Raw genomic sequence first — 16,775 nt, 5'->3', positions numbered from 1 at the left:
ATTTTAGAGAAAAATGTTACTTCGGGACTCAGTTTATTTAACAACACATCGTGATTTACTTTATCAAATGCTTTCTGAAAATCTGTATATACAGCATCCACTTGTGTACCTTTTTCAAATGCTTCAATATCCATGAGTATATGTGTAAGATTTGTTGAAAAAGAACGTTTAGGCGTAAAACCGTGCTGAGTTAGATTTGCAATTCTTAAACAGAATACTTAAAACACAGCAGCAATGGAATGTCCCAGAGGATCACCATTGTCTGAAGAGCGCTTATTCTGTCCGTGGCCTTAAAAACAACAATAAGAACCGATATGAACATCAGTCATCAGTACAGGCCTAGGGGTTCTTATAGCGGATCAACCCTCACAGTGCCTAGTCCGATAACAACAATAGTCATAGATTCATAACCAAGTCTATGAATAATTGTGTAATGTAAATCTATAACTGGCGACAACCAGATACATATAGGCATAACAATCCGAATAACCATCGTACTATATCAAGACAGCCGTGAAAGCCTTAAAACTACTATATTCTTAGATTATTACAAAATAATTAATTTTAAAAATTAGTAATTCAGTAAAAGTTATATGGATCTGAATTAGGAACGCAGTTACACGCCTGCAGAGGACAAAGCATTCTGAACAGAGCTGTGATGCTGTTTGTAGACGATAATAAAGATATGCGTTTTTACCGACACGATTAAAATGATTAAAATTTTTTAGAAGAAACGTCGAAACTGTCAAAAGTCGGAAAGTTGCAAGAGAAGTACCTCCCATGTATGATCTTGTTAGGATTTTATATAAATTTAGTAAATAAAACTTTTTTTAAGTAATAGTTAAAATGATATTATTGGAAATAAATAACAGGGTAGTGGAAGAAACTTTAACTTTAAAAATAAAAAACGCTCAAGCTGGGTGAGTAATTTCTGATATATATTTTTCTAATAAATGTTTCTGTTATTTTACTGGGTTGGGCATTTATTTAGATAGCCAAATTGTCGATTATAATGTACTTTTACATACTTATTGATTAGTATTATATTTTAGATACTCAAAAACTACTTCTTTATTCAAAAAGGAAATCCTAATGACTCATAGAGCCTACCTTATTGACATTTTTGTAATTATGATTAATTTATAATCTATATCTTCATTTCAGTTTAAAAAACGAGAGCATAGATATTACTGTAGCTGATTTTGATGGAGTTTTGTACCATATATCAAATTTGAATGGAGATAAGACAAAAATACGAGTAAGCACATACTTATCCAAGTTAGTGAAGCTTAATATTTACAACCTGTATTTATTTTTAGACTAGTATCTCATTAAAATTTTATAAACAATTGCAAGAGCATGGTGCAGATGAATTATTGAAAAGGGAATATGGACCATACCTAATCGCTCCAGAAAATGGTTATAATGTATCTGTATTGTTAGATCTAGAGAACATTCCTGAGAATTGGCCTGAATTTGTAAAAAAGCTTGGTCTGCTAAAAAGGAACTGTTTTGCGTCAGTTTTTGAAAAGTATTTTGACTTCCAAGAGAAAGGCGATGAAGGTCAGAAAAGAGCCGTTATTCCGTATAGAGATGATGAAACTCTGTAAGTACATACCTAAATTTTGAGATAATCAACAATATAACATTTGATTTTGGTTGGTAGCCGCACGGTTTAAGGCGTCAGTCCTTTAATCGTGTGTAAATCTCTGCCCGGGTTCGATTCCCGCGGCCGGTAGACCGTAGATTAGCTATACTTGTACAGAGGATTGGCACCCTCTGTGCAGGTATGGTAGGGTGGAAGAATGTTGGCTTGGGTCAATGTGAGAGATTGACACCGGTTGGCATTTGACCACCCCCCTAATTAATGAGGTTTTCCAGGTTTCCCTCATTCCTGCACTGAATGGTAGTTAGGGCCTACCAACATAAGTCGTTCCTGGGCGCAAATGCGGCCTGCGTAATAATAATATGCCGCCTCCTCTCCCGCACAAGTCTCCGACTTCTGGGCTAACTCTCGTAGTTAGAATGAGGAGTAGAGATATTATAATTATTATTATTATTATTATTATTATTATTATTATTATTATTATTATTATTATTATTATTTTGACACATTTTTTAATTTTTCTTTTTTAAACTTCTTGTCGAGCTTCTTGTACTATGCAGTTAATTTGAAAATTACTTTTTATCATATTTTTGTGTCTTTATGGAAATTGAAAAAAATTAGGTAGTCTTAGGATATATTCTGCTCGGTATTCATACATAATTTGTCAATTGTTATGAAATTGTTATATGTATTTACTTTTTAAAGTTTTTATTACTTAATAATATTTTTCAGCTGAGCAGTAAGTAAGCAAAATTTTTATTTATTTGATCATATAATCTATTTTTTATATATTCAGTATTCTATTAAAAAAACATTTATTTTTCTTTCTACAGATGTTATTGAGTATTATAACTATTTCCACACATATTTTAACTTCATTCTACTTAGGAATGAAATGGTTAATTTAATCTAATTACCAACTGTAAATTATACTATCCGTAGATATAGAAGATAGTTATATAATGAAGTTTGGTCATAACAAAATTTAATATACTGGGCAGTAAAATCGTGTCATACTAAACGAACCACGTTATATGAAAAGTAAAAATTATATACGTATATACGTACATTGAAATAAGATTTGATAGGTAAATCTCTAAAAGTAATGGGCTAATGGTCAAAAGAGGTGCCATAAATGTAATATCTAGAGAAAAACTTGGTTGCCGAGGAACTATCAGTCTCTTTCTAATACATTTCTCTAGCTAATGGCACATTTTTAATAATATCTCAATTACTATTAGAGGTAGACCTATCAAGTTTATATCACTAATGTCTTCGATAATCATATTGAGAAACACAACTGTTGTTTGTATCTCTGAATATACCTAATATTATTATTATTTTTTTATAATTATTGCTTTGAAATCACGTGAATATTTTCTAAAATTTTAGCCCATAATATTTTCTTCTAAATGCAGAAATAAAAAAGTTTGTTTTTGTTCCTAAAACTTTGGTCCATGGCATTATCTTCTAAGTACGGAATAAGTAATAAAATAGTGTGCCTTTATTCTTAAATTTTATATAATTAATATTTTATTACATTATTCAAAAGACGTTGCAAATATGACAAACTCCCCTGTGATTAAGTATTGGGCTAATAAAACATTTTTATTTAATTTTATTTTTGTATTTAATATTTTACGGATTCATTTTTAAGTTTTTCGTAAACAAACTTATGGATTAGGTTTTCCAAAAGTTTTAAAACTAAAATACCAATAATGAACTAAACATGTAGAACTTAATGTATGATTATCTTTTAAAATATTGAAACAAATTTCAAATAATATAAAAAAAAAACAGAAAACTGTCAGTAATGTTGTATAAGATTTTCAGGAATCAAAAATAGAAACGCAAACAAAAAAATATTTAACCAAATTTAAGTACTATGTCTAAAATGAATTATAAAATTTTTCTGTCTAATTTCCTGCTTAGTCAGGAAATAAAAATGTATCAGCAATTGCAACTAAATTTAAATTTAAATGGTTTACTTATATTTTTATCTCTTCTCCACAGCAAGTTCCTGATTAACTTCCTTTATATTCGTCATATGCACTGACTGTTGATATGCTTATTTGATATAATGTTTATATGAAAATATTTTAACTTAATTGCAGTAGTATTTTATATAGTACAGCATCTTGAAGAAAAAACTATAGGTGTACACAATCGGGACAATTGGGAAAAATCAGGAAATTTTTTATGAATTGTAAAAATTAGTATTATCTCAGGAAATATAATATGAAATAAGTCAAGGATAATTTTGAGTCTGTAATAATGAAATAGTAATGTTTGTATTGATGTGTTCTTTTTTTTAAATGCATAAATAAGTACTGAAAAAGATTCTTGTATTGAAATTTAAAATATTTGCTAAAGAAAAAGATAACTGTTCATGTTGATACGAATGTTGAAATAAAAAATCATAGTTTTTTATATATTTTGTATTCTGAAATTTCCCAGAAAATATGCTATCAGCAATTATATAATAAAACTTCAAGACTAAATGTTAATAATCTTCCATAATTTATATCTTTTTAATGCTGTGTTTGTAGATTAAAAATGATGTCATGTAAAGTTGATAAGTTACAGGGATGTTTTATAATGTCAGTTTTACTAAGTTTTTGTTTAAAGAGTAGATAATCTTAAGACCGCCTTTTGCTACTTATTTTTGTATAGAATACTTACTTAAATAAAATACAGTTTTTTTAATTCAATTATTTTTACACATTAAATATAATAAAATAATGTTTATAAGTAAAGGTTATATTACCAGTATTACTTAATTTGTATCACTTTTTTTTTCTTTTAAAACCATATAAACTTTTACATAACTGTTATTGAATTACTAAATGAGTATTTATATGTACTTGATTTTGTTCTTTGAATGGTTAACAGTAATTCTCTTACATTTGAATTTTGCTTAAGAACGTTAGTAAATAAAAAAAATCTTAGTTGTACAGCTTGCTCTTTAAAGAGTATTACATATTCTTTATTCATTAATAAAATTCACTAAGAATTTTTCAATTGCCACATGTAATATACATACATAAATAGATATTTAGTTCCAAAAAGTAAGTACCTAAGTATATACTTACTAAGAGGAAATATTTTGAGTATTACTTTTCATAAGCAATTAATTTGTAAACCTCACATATAACAATATTAATTACTATCAATAATTTACCATAAAACAAGCTAAAATATAATAATTCATTTGTTAAATTTGAGAAAATAATTTTTAGAAAAAGATATACCGAATGCCCCAGAAATGAGTGCTGAAATCATAATCATGTATTTAATTTAACTCATCAATAGCAACAACTTTTTCTAATCATTTTTTTCGAAAACTCACATTTGTCCAGTACTTATTTTGTACTTTATAACGCTAACTAACGCTGCATGTGAATTAATAAGGACCTTCATATAAAAATATTTTATGGATTGTTGGTTTTCTTTTTCTTTGTTATTAACTCACCTAAATGTTTATACTTTTGCTTCAGTGGGGGGTAACAAAAATTTAAAATTTTAAGGATTTTTATCATAAAAATTAAAAAATTATTTACAAAAATTACAGCGTTTGATGAGGTAAATGTGTGAGCAATCTTGGTGCTTGTTTCTTGAACTCCCTGTATATTGATTTTATGTGTTTATTGGTACTGTGGTACTGTAATAAGAAATATGTCAAATCAATTTTAGTCTTATTTTTTTCAAATATATGATGAAATAATTAAATTGTTGACAAATCTTGACAATACCGTATGTTTTGAAAATAGTTGCTATAAATTCAGGAGTTGGTGAAAAATTAAAAAGCGGGACATTGTTTTCCTACTATCTTGTGTTTTTGAAATACAGAATGTCAAAAAGAATATTTTAAAATTAAATTTCTTTCTCATAAAATAATATATTGCACTGAGACAATGATAAATAAACCAATATTGTTAGTTTGCAATTATTATCTTATAGTAATCACTAGCTATGATCTTTTCAATGATATTTTATAATTTTTTAGGTACATATACCAAGATCAACTACTGTCTGCCCCTAAATATTGCTCGTTTCTCTTTAATTGCATTTATATTAATGTAGAGAATTACCTTGCCTTCAGAGGTTTCATTAATTTTTTGTCATTTAAATGTTTTACAAATCTACCTTTTTTTGTGCATAATTAAATTTTACATTGAGATTTGCAAGATATGATGCAGAAATCTTAAACTCAAAAAATTATCCTGGAAAGATCGTAAATAACAATATCTACAAAATAGTCCGAAACTAACAAGGTTCCTCAAAGTTGTCTTTGAAACCATACTTGTATTAAATTTCACTTCAATATACATACTGTTTTTTTTTAATATACAGCTAAAACTTGATTCTAAAATATTATCTATGATGTCCTATATTTTAAAACCAAAATACAATAGACTATGGTTCACATGAAGAATTAATCTTAGTTGTCAATTTTCTACTAGCTCCTAATTTTTGGCAAGATTTTTTAAAACACCCTATATAAAAAAATAGATCTCACGTCATAATAACAGCAGATAGTAAGTTGTTAGTTTTTTATATATAAACTGTAGCTAAGTATTTTTTTTTAGTTATGTTGAAGCTAAAGCTGACAGAGTGACAGTAGTATTTTCGACACGTTTTCGAGATGAAGATGATGTTGTGATCGGGAAAGTTTTTATGCAGGAGCTCAAAGAAGGTCTTAGAGCTTCCCACACTGCTCCACCAGTGCTTTTTAGCCACAGAGAACCTCCGCTCGAGTTACAGAATACCGATGCTGTCGTTGACAACAAAGTCGGATACGTAACATTCGTTCTATTTCCTAGACATACAGCCAGAAATACACGTGACAACACTATTAACCTAATTCATATGTTCCGTCACTACTTGCATTACCATATTAAATGTTCTAAAGCATACATCCATAGTAGGATGCGAGCAAAGACTTCTGATTTCCTGAAAGTGCTGAATAGAGCTCGCCCAGAAAATAAGTCTACAGACAAGAAGACGATCACGTAAGTACTTCTGATTTTCATACATTTTTTTCTGCATTATAAAATTATTAATAATTATATGAAAAAACTAATAGATTACAGTTACATACAACTGCATACAGGTAGTCATTAGTGTGGCAAAATACAGTATAAAATTCTGTGTATTGTAATGTAAATAGTTTTACATTTAATTATGTTTTTATTTTATCTTTATTTTATGTTTTCTGAGAAATTTAATCAATTTTCTAAATAATTTGGTAACATGGCAAAAAAATTCCAAAATTGGAGACTTGGATATTCGTGACATCAGATAATCCAGACTGATAACTAATATATAGGGTGTTTCATTAAAAAGAACAAACTTTTAAACAACTACACTTTCATACATCACTTTGTATATTTGAATTTAGTTTTGAAATATCCCAACTTCTCCCAACTTTTTTTTGTATTAAATAATAACTAATAACAGATCTATTATACAATATTCACCATATTAATAGATCTCTCTGTATATTTCTTGGGTGACATGAAACTTAAGAAAAGACAGTTGTTTTGCAGTAATTGAAGAATTATTGAAATTAAAAATAAAAATTAAAATAAATAAAAATCCCTGGGCAACAAAGATCAGCTAGAAGGTGTTTTTAACACACATTTCTACACAGTTTTATGAAATTTAAATTTAAAAACAATAAAAATAATAAAAGGTCAAAATTATTTATTTTTAAATTAAACATTGTGACAAAATTCCTCACACAGTTTGTTCTATTGTAGTCTTGGTGTAATAAATGGTGTTTTTAAACAAGAGAATAACACCATTTGGGCATTTCACGAAGGCTGCAACAGAAGGATGTGTGGGAGGAATTTTGTTATGATGTTCAATTGGAAAAAATAAATAAATAAAAATCGGAAAACATTTGAATTTTTTAAAATTATTTTTAATTGTAGAATACACTTGCTATACAGGAGCAAAATTATTTTACTTCCAAAATAAAATTTTGAACAAAAAAAAAACTACTTATTGCAGTTTTGTAAAACACTAGGTTTTATTTAATGTCCGAATTTCATACATCAATTCAGCCATACACATTTTTATAGGTATCTTATATCTTCTATAAGTGGAGATAAGATAATGAATGTGTGAGGTCATAATTTTATACCTTAGTAGATAACACTGTTTGTTCAATTTTATTTAAACTTTATTATTTATTTAAAAATGGATTATAGTCTGTTTTGTGGGACGCATATCTTCAGTTAAAATGTTCCTTGTAAATATGATATTAATTATTTGTTATTTTAATATACATTTATGATAAAATACTAAAAGCTATTCAAAACTTTATTATTTTTCTGCAAAATTGTTAACACATTGACTGCGAGATAATCTCAATGTACTTTGTCCGTGACTCTGATACATATCTTCGGGGATATGTAACAAAACTTCTTCTGTGTGCGGTACATATCCCTGGGGATATGTAATTTTTTTTTACATTTGACCCTATAAAATTAAAAATAACACAATTATTGCTATAAACTTGCATGTATCTGTAACTATATATCCTAGGATACTAACGTTTTCATTCTCAAAGAGTTTTGAAAAGGAAATAATAGAAAAATCATTATTTCTAAAATTTATAGATTCTGCAACTTCCACAAGATACAGTAAAAATGTGATTATTGAGATTCGAATATTTTTTATAATGAGTACATACCCCCCGAGGTATGTACCGCAGTAAACGTGTTAATAGCATTCCAAATTGAATGTTACTAATTTATTTTTTATTTATATTATTTTTTGTCGTTTGGGTTATAAGTTATTAAGTAATCTGAAAAGATAATTGTAGAGATGATTAAATCAACACTAAGGTCCAGACTCCACCAAAGCGGAGATGTGCGAAGCGGAGAGGAGAAGGGATGCTTAACAGCTAGGGTGTATCCACCAAAGCTGTGCGGAGATGTGTACTGACTAGAGTGGAGCTGAGCTGCCTGCGGCGAGCATTTGATATTGAGATGAACGAACTTACGTACAGTTTAGCTCGATCTGGCACGAAAGGCAGACGTCAGTCATGTCACTATTACAAAAACTGTATCTTGTTTTACTGGACGAAGAACTGGAGTCACATCTCCTCTTGTCTCCGCTGCACGCAGACTCCAACTTGCGAGGCACAAATCTCTGATTTGTTTGCGCTAAACAAATATGAGACATCTCTCCTCTGCTCAACCGCATCCACTGAAGCTAAGCGGAGATGAGATATGTAATTAACGAAATCCTATGGCAAAAAATTTAATCCTTAATGCAGAATTGAAAAATAAACATTTCTCTGATGTTTCTCAAAATTTTGAGAAATAAAACCCAACACAATATTTTTTTAAATGATTTGATACAGAAAATCCATGCTTTTGTTACTGTTTTTTTAATCAAAAATGGTCGGCGAACTTCATTCTTAATATAAGTAACGAGCGTTCAAATAAAAACGTGGTCGAAGTTGGCTCTGACACATTGGATGTAGGGAGTAGCTTATAGCGACCAACTTAACCTCATTTCACAACGAGCTGTATAGCAGCTGTGCAGCTGTCAGTTTCAATAACGTTAATGACTATATAACTTTATTTTAAAGAATAATCGTGATAACAATAATATAATAATATATATAATAATTAAAGGAGCTGCGGAAAGTGTCCCCCTCCTTGTTATAACACTTAAATGAAACCAGGCTTCATCAGAAAAAAAGGTGATATTATGAAGTTCACCGTAGTTGTTTAAAAACCATTCACAAAATACAGCCCGTCGCGGAAAATCAACTTCATGAAGTTCTTGCTGACAAGTTAAACGATAGGAGAACAAACGCAAATCTTTTTTTAACACTGTGCGGCAGGTACCGACTGATACTCCCACCATTTGTGATAAAACACGTACAGAAGTTCTTGGCGCATTTTCCATTATTTGTTGGACATTTTCTTTTAATTCTTCAGTCCGCTTTTTAGGTCGGCCGCTTCCTTCTTTTCTTGTTACACTGCCCGTTTCATGAAAAACATTAACACAACGATGAACTGCACTTTGAAAAATTTTGTACTCAACAACGCCGGGAAATTGATTTTGAAATTCTATGAAACATTCCTCAATAGAATACTTCCATATTCCATCAATCTTGCGTCCATTTCTAAAGTAGGACTCTATGATAAACACTTTTTGTTCTTGAGAAAACACCATTTTAAACATTTTTTAAAACGAAAATATTCAAATTGATAGCGGCGATATAGCGCTTTGACAGATGACATTTAAGTTCATTTGCTATACGCTACGCCCTACGTCCAAATTTTCAGAACCAACTTGACCACGTTTTTATTTGAACGCTCGTTATAAGCACATGCCACTGTCTAAAGCAGGAATAATGACAAATTAACATTTTCAATGATTTTTCAGTATACTTTTTGGATGCCGCTAAAATATCGGATGGGGCATTTATTTTATCTTGAGACAAAATAATATCTCGGTTAGACTTAATTATTTTGAAAAAAGTTTCAGACAAAAATTGTAGGGCTCCGAGGTGGCCATCGAAAGGTCCATATTACGACTTCCAGTCTAGACCGGAAGTGGCGTTTTTAGACCGAAAGTTGATTTTTTTAAATAGAAACGCCCATTTTTTACCACGGATTTCGATTGAAAAATGAAAAAAAACTGTTCTTATCTTAAATGGGACCTTTTTTTTGACTTGGACATTGTTAATAATACACATACTGTACAAAAAAGATTAGTTGATAAGTTGAAAATGTAATTTTAACATACAGCGCTATCCAAAAAGTTTGCACCATATAGGAAAAAACTTTATGTATTTTAATAAATTCTTTCGATGTCAGTTGTCTCTGCAAGTCATCAAATCAAAATAGCGCCCATCGCACCTCATAGAATGTATTTTATATACGAAGGGCAGACGAAAACTCCAAATCGGCCCAAGAGAAAAATTATTTCCCTCTAAAAAATTTGCCCGAATATAAAGTTTCAATTCATTATGTTGAAAAAACGATTCCTGACATTTTTACAACTTTCCCTCGTACCATAATTTGAGCGAAAATATTCATTACTAAAATCACGTTTTTTTAATACGCTTTCACAAGAACAACATTATAATTCCTGAAAACAAGTCAAATCAGGAATTAATGCCGTTATATAAAATGGTGAAGAAAATAATAACAAATTTGGTGCAAACTTTATTTTATGTTCAAGAATAATTTAAATGTTAATGTTAATTTAATGTTATTCAAGAGGTATCGTCTACAATAGTTCACCTAGAAATAGGGTTTTCCGTAGTCAAGAAGTTGATTTTTAATGATACCAGTTTTCTTTTTGTATTTCTTAGTTGTTTTTTGCATTGCTTTGTAAGATAAAAATTGTTTCCTCCTTATTGGAATCAGGGTTAATATTTTTTGAACGAACTGTAACCGTTAATTTAAGAAGTAGTGTATACGAGTTTTACCATTTTACTTAGTTTTTATATAATTCTTAAACATGAAATAAAGTTTGCACCAAATTTGTTCTTATTTTCTACACCATTTTTTATAACGGCCTTATTTGTTCCCGATTCAACTTGTTTTCTGGAATTATAATGTTTTTCTTGTAGAAGCGTACTAGAAAAACGTGATTTTAGCAATGGATGTTTTTGCTCGAAATATGGTACGAGGGAAAGTTGCAAAAATGTCAGGTATCGTTCAGTATCGTATGAACTGAAACTTTATATTCGGGCTAATCTTTTAGAGGGAAATAACTTTTCTTTATAACATTTTCCTCTAGGGTTAAAAATAAAGGTACTTTACTCTTGGGTTGATTTGTAATTTTTGTCTGCCCCTCGTATATAGCATACGTTTTATGAGGTTCGATGGGTACTATTTTGATTTGACGACAAGCAGAGACAACTGACAATCGAAATAATTTATTAAATTAGTACATACAAATGTTTTCCCATATGGTGCAAACTTTTTGGATAGCGCTGTATAAAAATTATTTAGAGATGGGAAAATTCCCTAACTATGAAAATTCCTGGAAAGTTTCCATTGAAAATTCCGGAAACTTTCCGAAAATTTCAAAAATTTTTTTTTGGATTTGGTATTGTGTTCTACATACCATCAGCTTTCCAAAAAGACCAAATACTTATATACATTTTTATTTATATTGGTATAAATATTGGAAAAATATAAATTATGTATTAATCATCCGTTAGGAAAAATTACATGCCGAGGGTTACAGTGCGTAAACACTATACAGTATATAATATTTATCTTTATTTTTTAACAAACAAATAGTAAATACATTAAATAATTATACTAGTTTTAAAATGTAATTGTACTTTGGTTCAACTATCAAAATTCATATTAAATTTGAAAAGGAGGCAATTTATGAGTCTTGTATTGCTCTCTATTATGTAGATTGTAGACTTAACAAAGATTAAAATAAGTAAGTGTAAGTGTTTTTTAACTTATTTGGATAATATGGTCTTATGGTATTCCGAATTAACGGAAAATCCGAAATTAACCAACGATTTTTTGATTATGTTCATAGAAGTTAGAAGTAAAATTGGCTCCAAGTTTACAAATTGTTATAAATATTCCCGGAAAATTTCCAGGGAAAATTTCTCAAGCTTCGATTATTTCTTCCCGGAAAATTTCCATTTTGGAAACTTTCCGGGACGGAAAATTTCCCATTGCCCATCTCTAAAATTATTTTGGTTGGTGGGGCAACGATCGCTAGTGAATACTTCACACATGTTTATACAATGCCACCGTGGATCATTTGTCAAAATAAACGTTTAATCAAAATTCAAAATGGACTTTTCCACAGAAGAAATACATATATAAATAAAAACATATCGAAAGATAAACTAAAAAAATATGTCAAAAACAAAAAATAAACAATAATAAGGGTTTCAAAACACAAATGTCAAAAAGCATATGGTAACAAAGAAACAAAATTGAAACTAGTCCTTCGCTAACTATTTTAGTTAAAAAATATTGCAATAGGTATCCAAAATTAACGAGGATAACTAATAATTGTCATACAATCCTTTTCTGCCTGTACACTACGGCGGCTTATTGAAAACTTAGTAAGGGATTTCACAGCGACAGGCACATGTAAAACGGTCTGCGGGAGCCATGGTGCCCGCATAGGGTTGGGAACCTCTGCCTTAGACTATGCCTTAATTGCAGTCATTAACAGGAAGTTCAACTAATCTCATAGCACTATCCTCCTTTTATTTACCAATAGAGACCGAGGAGTTAATTTAAGAAGTTTTCTGTAATAACATAGTATACCTAGTAATAGTATGTCACAAAATTGATTATTATGGCGCACACTTCGAATGAAAATTTTTAAATAAAATAATTTATATATTAACTTTCTTTATTCATTCTTGTTTCAATATCACCTCAAACAAGGCTGAAATGAAACAAAAACGGATATCCAAAATTTCGATTTTTCCCAAATATTTCGAAAACTAATCATGTTAGCCTTGATTTTTTAGAGGCATAATGTTGGTCCTCTGATTACGCAACTTTGCCCTCATTTAAGCTACTTCGTACCTCTTACCGTTTCCAAGATCTCTGTAGTGAGAAGCGAATTTGTAACAGCCTGTATATACCGTAACACACTAGTACCATAAATAACTATTATTACTTGTAGTTGAAATTTTTCTGAAATATTTAAAAATTTCCTAATAAAATTATTTTATTTTCTAGCGGAAGAACTTTTATAAGAAGAGATTAATGTCAATGGAAATAGTGAATCGACTTAAACAAGAATTTAAAATCAACTGCCAAGGTTTAAGTTTAAACCTAGCCTTTTAAAATTTAGCTGCTTTATTCTCTACCAAAATTTAATATTAATTATGTAATAGGTTTTTATGTCTCTCTTTAATGCTTATTTATTTTCACTACAATAGTTACTTTTCAATATTTATTTAATGTATTACAAAATTGGTAAAGAATTAAGCAGTTTCATTTTAAACATGTTTAATCAAATTCAATTAGTCAGGAGTCTTTAAAAAAATGAAACTAAAGATGTATGAGCTGTGTATCAGCTGTATTGTATATATAGAATTCTTTTTAACTGTGCTTCCTCAAAAGTAAGGATTAAGCACTATCTTAAAAGTGTATATTTCAAATACTAATACATATTAAAATATGTTTATTTTTTTTGCTTTATTATTTTTTTGTATATTATTTTTTATTGCTTTTGATATGAACTTTTAGCATTTGGGCCATTTTTCCATAAATTTTTGTGTTATTTCATGAGCGTGTCAATTTATAGTATTTTAAACACTTTGTAGTATTTTAAACATCATTCTAATCTGTAAGATTTTTATGAAATATTTTTATGTATTTTTGTTAATTTAAACGTATTTGTAAAATTCAACTTTAACAAATAGACAGTAAACATTGTTCTTGGATTTTAGAAAATAAAATGTTATTTTAATTTAAAATTGTTTTAATCTTGCAATAAAATAAGCCTTTTTAATTTTATTACTACATATGCTAACTTATGGATTTATTATACAATGTTCATTCATATTTTGGCACCCTATTTCAGAAAATTTATTATGAAGGAAAAAAATATACTGAAGTGTTTAAGGCTTTTCCTAACCTAGTTTGAATTTATCAAAGAAAGAAATGAATGTCACATGGTTTAAAAAGACACTTAAAATTTGAAATGTTATACAGGGTTTCCCACAAGTAATGGTACATGGAGTAGCAGTGGATTCTACGCACTAAAATATTACGATTTAACTAAATTTGTGTCAGTCAGTCGGAAGTTGATAAATATTTAAAAAGTTAAAAATTTGTTTTTAACCTTTACAAAATTACAGATATTGCACAAATTTTGGCAATCGAAGTTTATTTGAGATGACGAATTCAAATCAGATCATAACTTTACTGTTACTTATTGGAGGGTGTCACTTGCAGCACATTGCAAGTCTTTAAAATGGCATAACTTTTGTACCCAGTAATATCTGCCTTTTTGATATATTTTTCCATTTTCCTATCTTCTCTATTTCCTACTGGGAGTGAAGGGAACAGTGTTATGAAATGAGTAATATGTATAAGGAACAAATATAACTGTTTACTCAGGACTCTTCTTAATGTTAAGAAAAATTCTTAAAAAAAAAAAAAGGTTAAGGTAATAGTGACTGGATACATTTATGGAGCATTTATGATAGTATACAGCGTGTCCCACTAGTGCGGGAAAGTCCAATATCTATGTTAAAATGAGGAATATATGGGTTTTTCTTTTTACTGTGTTGCCACATTTCTCGGAATGTACAAATTAAAAATATATTCAACTATACAGGGTGTTTCACTTTTCCTGGACAGACACCAACTTTGGTTTTTTAAATCGTATTTACCAAGCTAATAATCCAGATTTACAAAGATATCCCCGTACAAAGTGTTTTGTAAAACTGGAGGAGGTTTGAAAGAAAGGCAAATGCAAATTATGAGAAGACAACAAGAACACACGCATGTGGTAATCAGGATAGTCAAATTGATATTTTAGAATGTGCAGTCCAAAATCCATCTACAAGTGTCAGAGAAATTAGTGATGAAATTAGTATTTCCAAAAGTGTGGTTAATAGAACGTTAAAGAAAAACAACTTCCACCCCATCATTCTGAGCATCACCAATTCTTAACACAACAAGATTTTCAGAGGCGAGTACAGTTTTGTGAGTGGGCAACTATAAAGCTACAAGATGAAATTTTTTTTTCAAAGGTGTTATTTACTGACGAGTTATCCTTTGCCAATACTGGTCGAGAGAGTCGACATAATTATCACCATTACGCCGATCATAATCCCAGATTAATAAGACAAGACGATCATCAACACCGCTTTAAAGTCAACGTTTGGGCGGGAATATGCGGAAAATATGTCATTGGACCACATTTTCTTGAAGGAAACTTAACTGATAATGGGTATTTGCAATTTTTACAAAACGACTTGCTCCGATTGCAGGGACATATTCCTCCGGATGACTTAAACAGTCAGTGGTTCCAATTAACATGTTGGCCCCTGCACATTCCACACTGGCGGTAAGTTTTCTCATTATGTAAGTTATGTAAATTCATAGAAAAACTGTTTCAGGTTAGAGAATACTTAAATGATTTGTATCCAGATAAGTGGATAGGTATAGCCAATTCCATGGCCTCTCCGATTCCCAGACCTGTATTGTCTTGATTTTTTTTTATGGGGCTATATAAAAGACAGGGTGTATGAAACTCCTCCGACAGATCTAGAAGATTTACGGGCAAAGATAAGAAATGCTTTTTTGACCCTAACTTCGGAAATGCTGCGAAATGTGTCAAGCAATTTTCGTCGTAGAATTGCTCAATGTGTATAGAAAAATGGCAGACATTTTGAGGGGTTACCTGTTAATTACTAATTTAACTAGGTCTTTATTACTTTTGTTAGAAATGCACAATGTTAATTTACTGATTTGGATACTGCATGCGTGTGTTCTTGTTGTCTTCTCATAATTTGTATTTGTTGTTCTTTCAAACCTTCAGTTTTACAAAACACTGTACGAGGATATCTTTGTAAATCTGGATTATTACTTTGGTAAATACGACTTGCCAATAAACAGTTACCATGAGTTTTACTAATTATTCTATTATTTACTTACTAATTCTTCTTTAGAGTAATTCATTTCGCAATTATTACTGTGGCTTTTCTATTAAACCTTATGTGAATCGAAAATTATCCAGATTATCCTTTGACAGGAGCCTACTACGTTATTTTACATATAAGATATTTGTAAACTTCGCATTTTTTCATAGAAATGAGATTTGATGAATAACTAATGAATTTTGGTATAGGAGCAGGTATAGCAAAGTTGCAGAGAATTTAATTCTGCATCTCATGGTATGAAAATATACAGGACGTTGCATTTAAAAAAATCTAGATTTTTCAATTTTTCAATTGGCAATTTTGACATGATATTTTGGCCACCCTGTATAACGCAGGCCAGTTTTTGGAGCATGATTCGGAAGAGTCATCCTTACTAAACATCTGATAAAAAAATAGGCTTAGTAGCTATTAGTATAACCTGTCAGTATCAGAAAATGTAAGCAACCAATATCGACTAGAAAAACCTTTCAAGCGAGATATCTCAAAAACTGTGAATATTTGAATAGAACTATTCTA

General features: G+C 29.7%; 1 protein-coding gene across 1 annotated transcript; it reads left to right on the top strand.

Moving 5' to 3' along the window:
- The first annotated feature begins 725 nt into the window (after positions 1 to 725).
- LOC108904913 (probable actin-related protein 2/3 complex subunit 2) lies at positions 726 to 13,380 on the top strand. Its single transcript, XM_018707635.1, has 5 exons — positions 726 to 920; positions 1,165 to 1,258; positions 1,320 to 1,606; positions 6,196 to 6,618; positions 13,321 to 13,380. Exons 1-5 carry the CDS (start codon positions 847 to 849, stop codon positions 13,346 to 13,348), a joined length of 906 nt encoding a protein of 301 aa, XP_018563151.1. The 5' UTR covers positions 726 to 846; the 3' UTR covers positions 13,349 to 13,380.
- The last annotated feature ends 3,395 nt before the right edge of the window (positions 13,381 to 16,775 follow it).

Source organism: Anoplophora glabripennis, unplaced genomic scaffold (assembly GCF_000390285.2).
Source record: "Anoplophora glabripennis isolate ALB-LARVAE unplaced genomic scaffold, Agla_2.0 scaffold178, whole genome shotgun sequence".
NCBI classification, from domain to species: domain Eukaryota; kingdom Metazoa; phylum Arthropoda; class Insecta; order Coleoptera; family Cerambycidae; genus Anoplophora; species Anoplophora glabripennis.
Note: the sequence above shows the minus strand (reverse complement) of the source record. Positions and strands in the feature narration are given on the sequence as shown.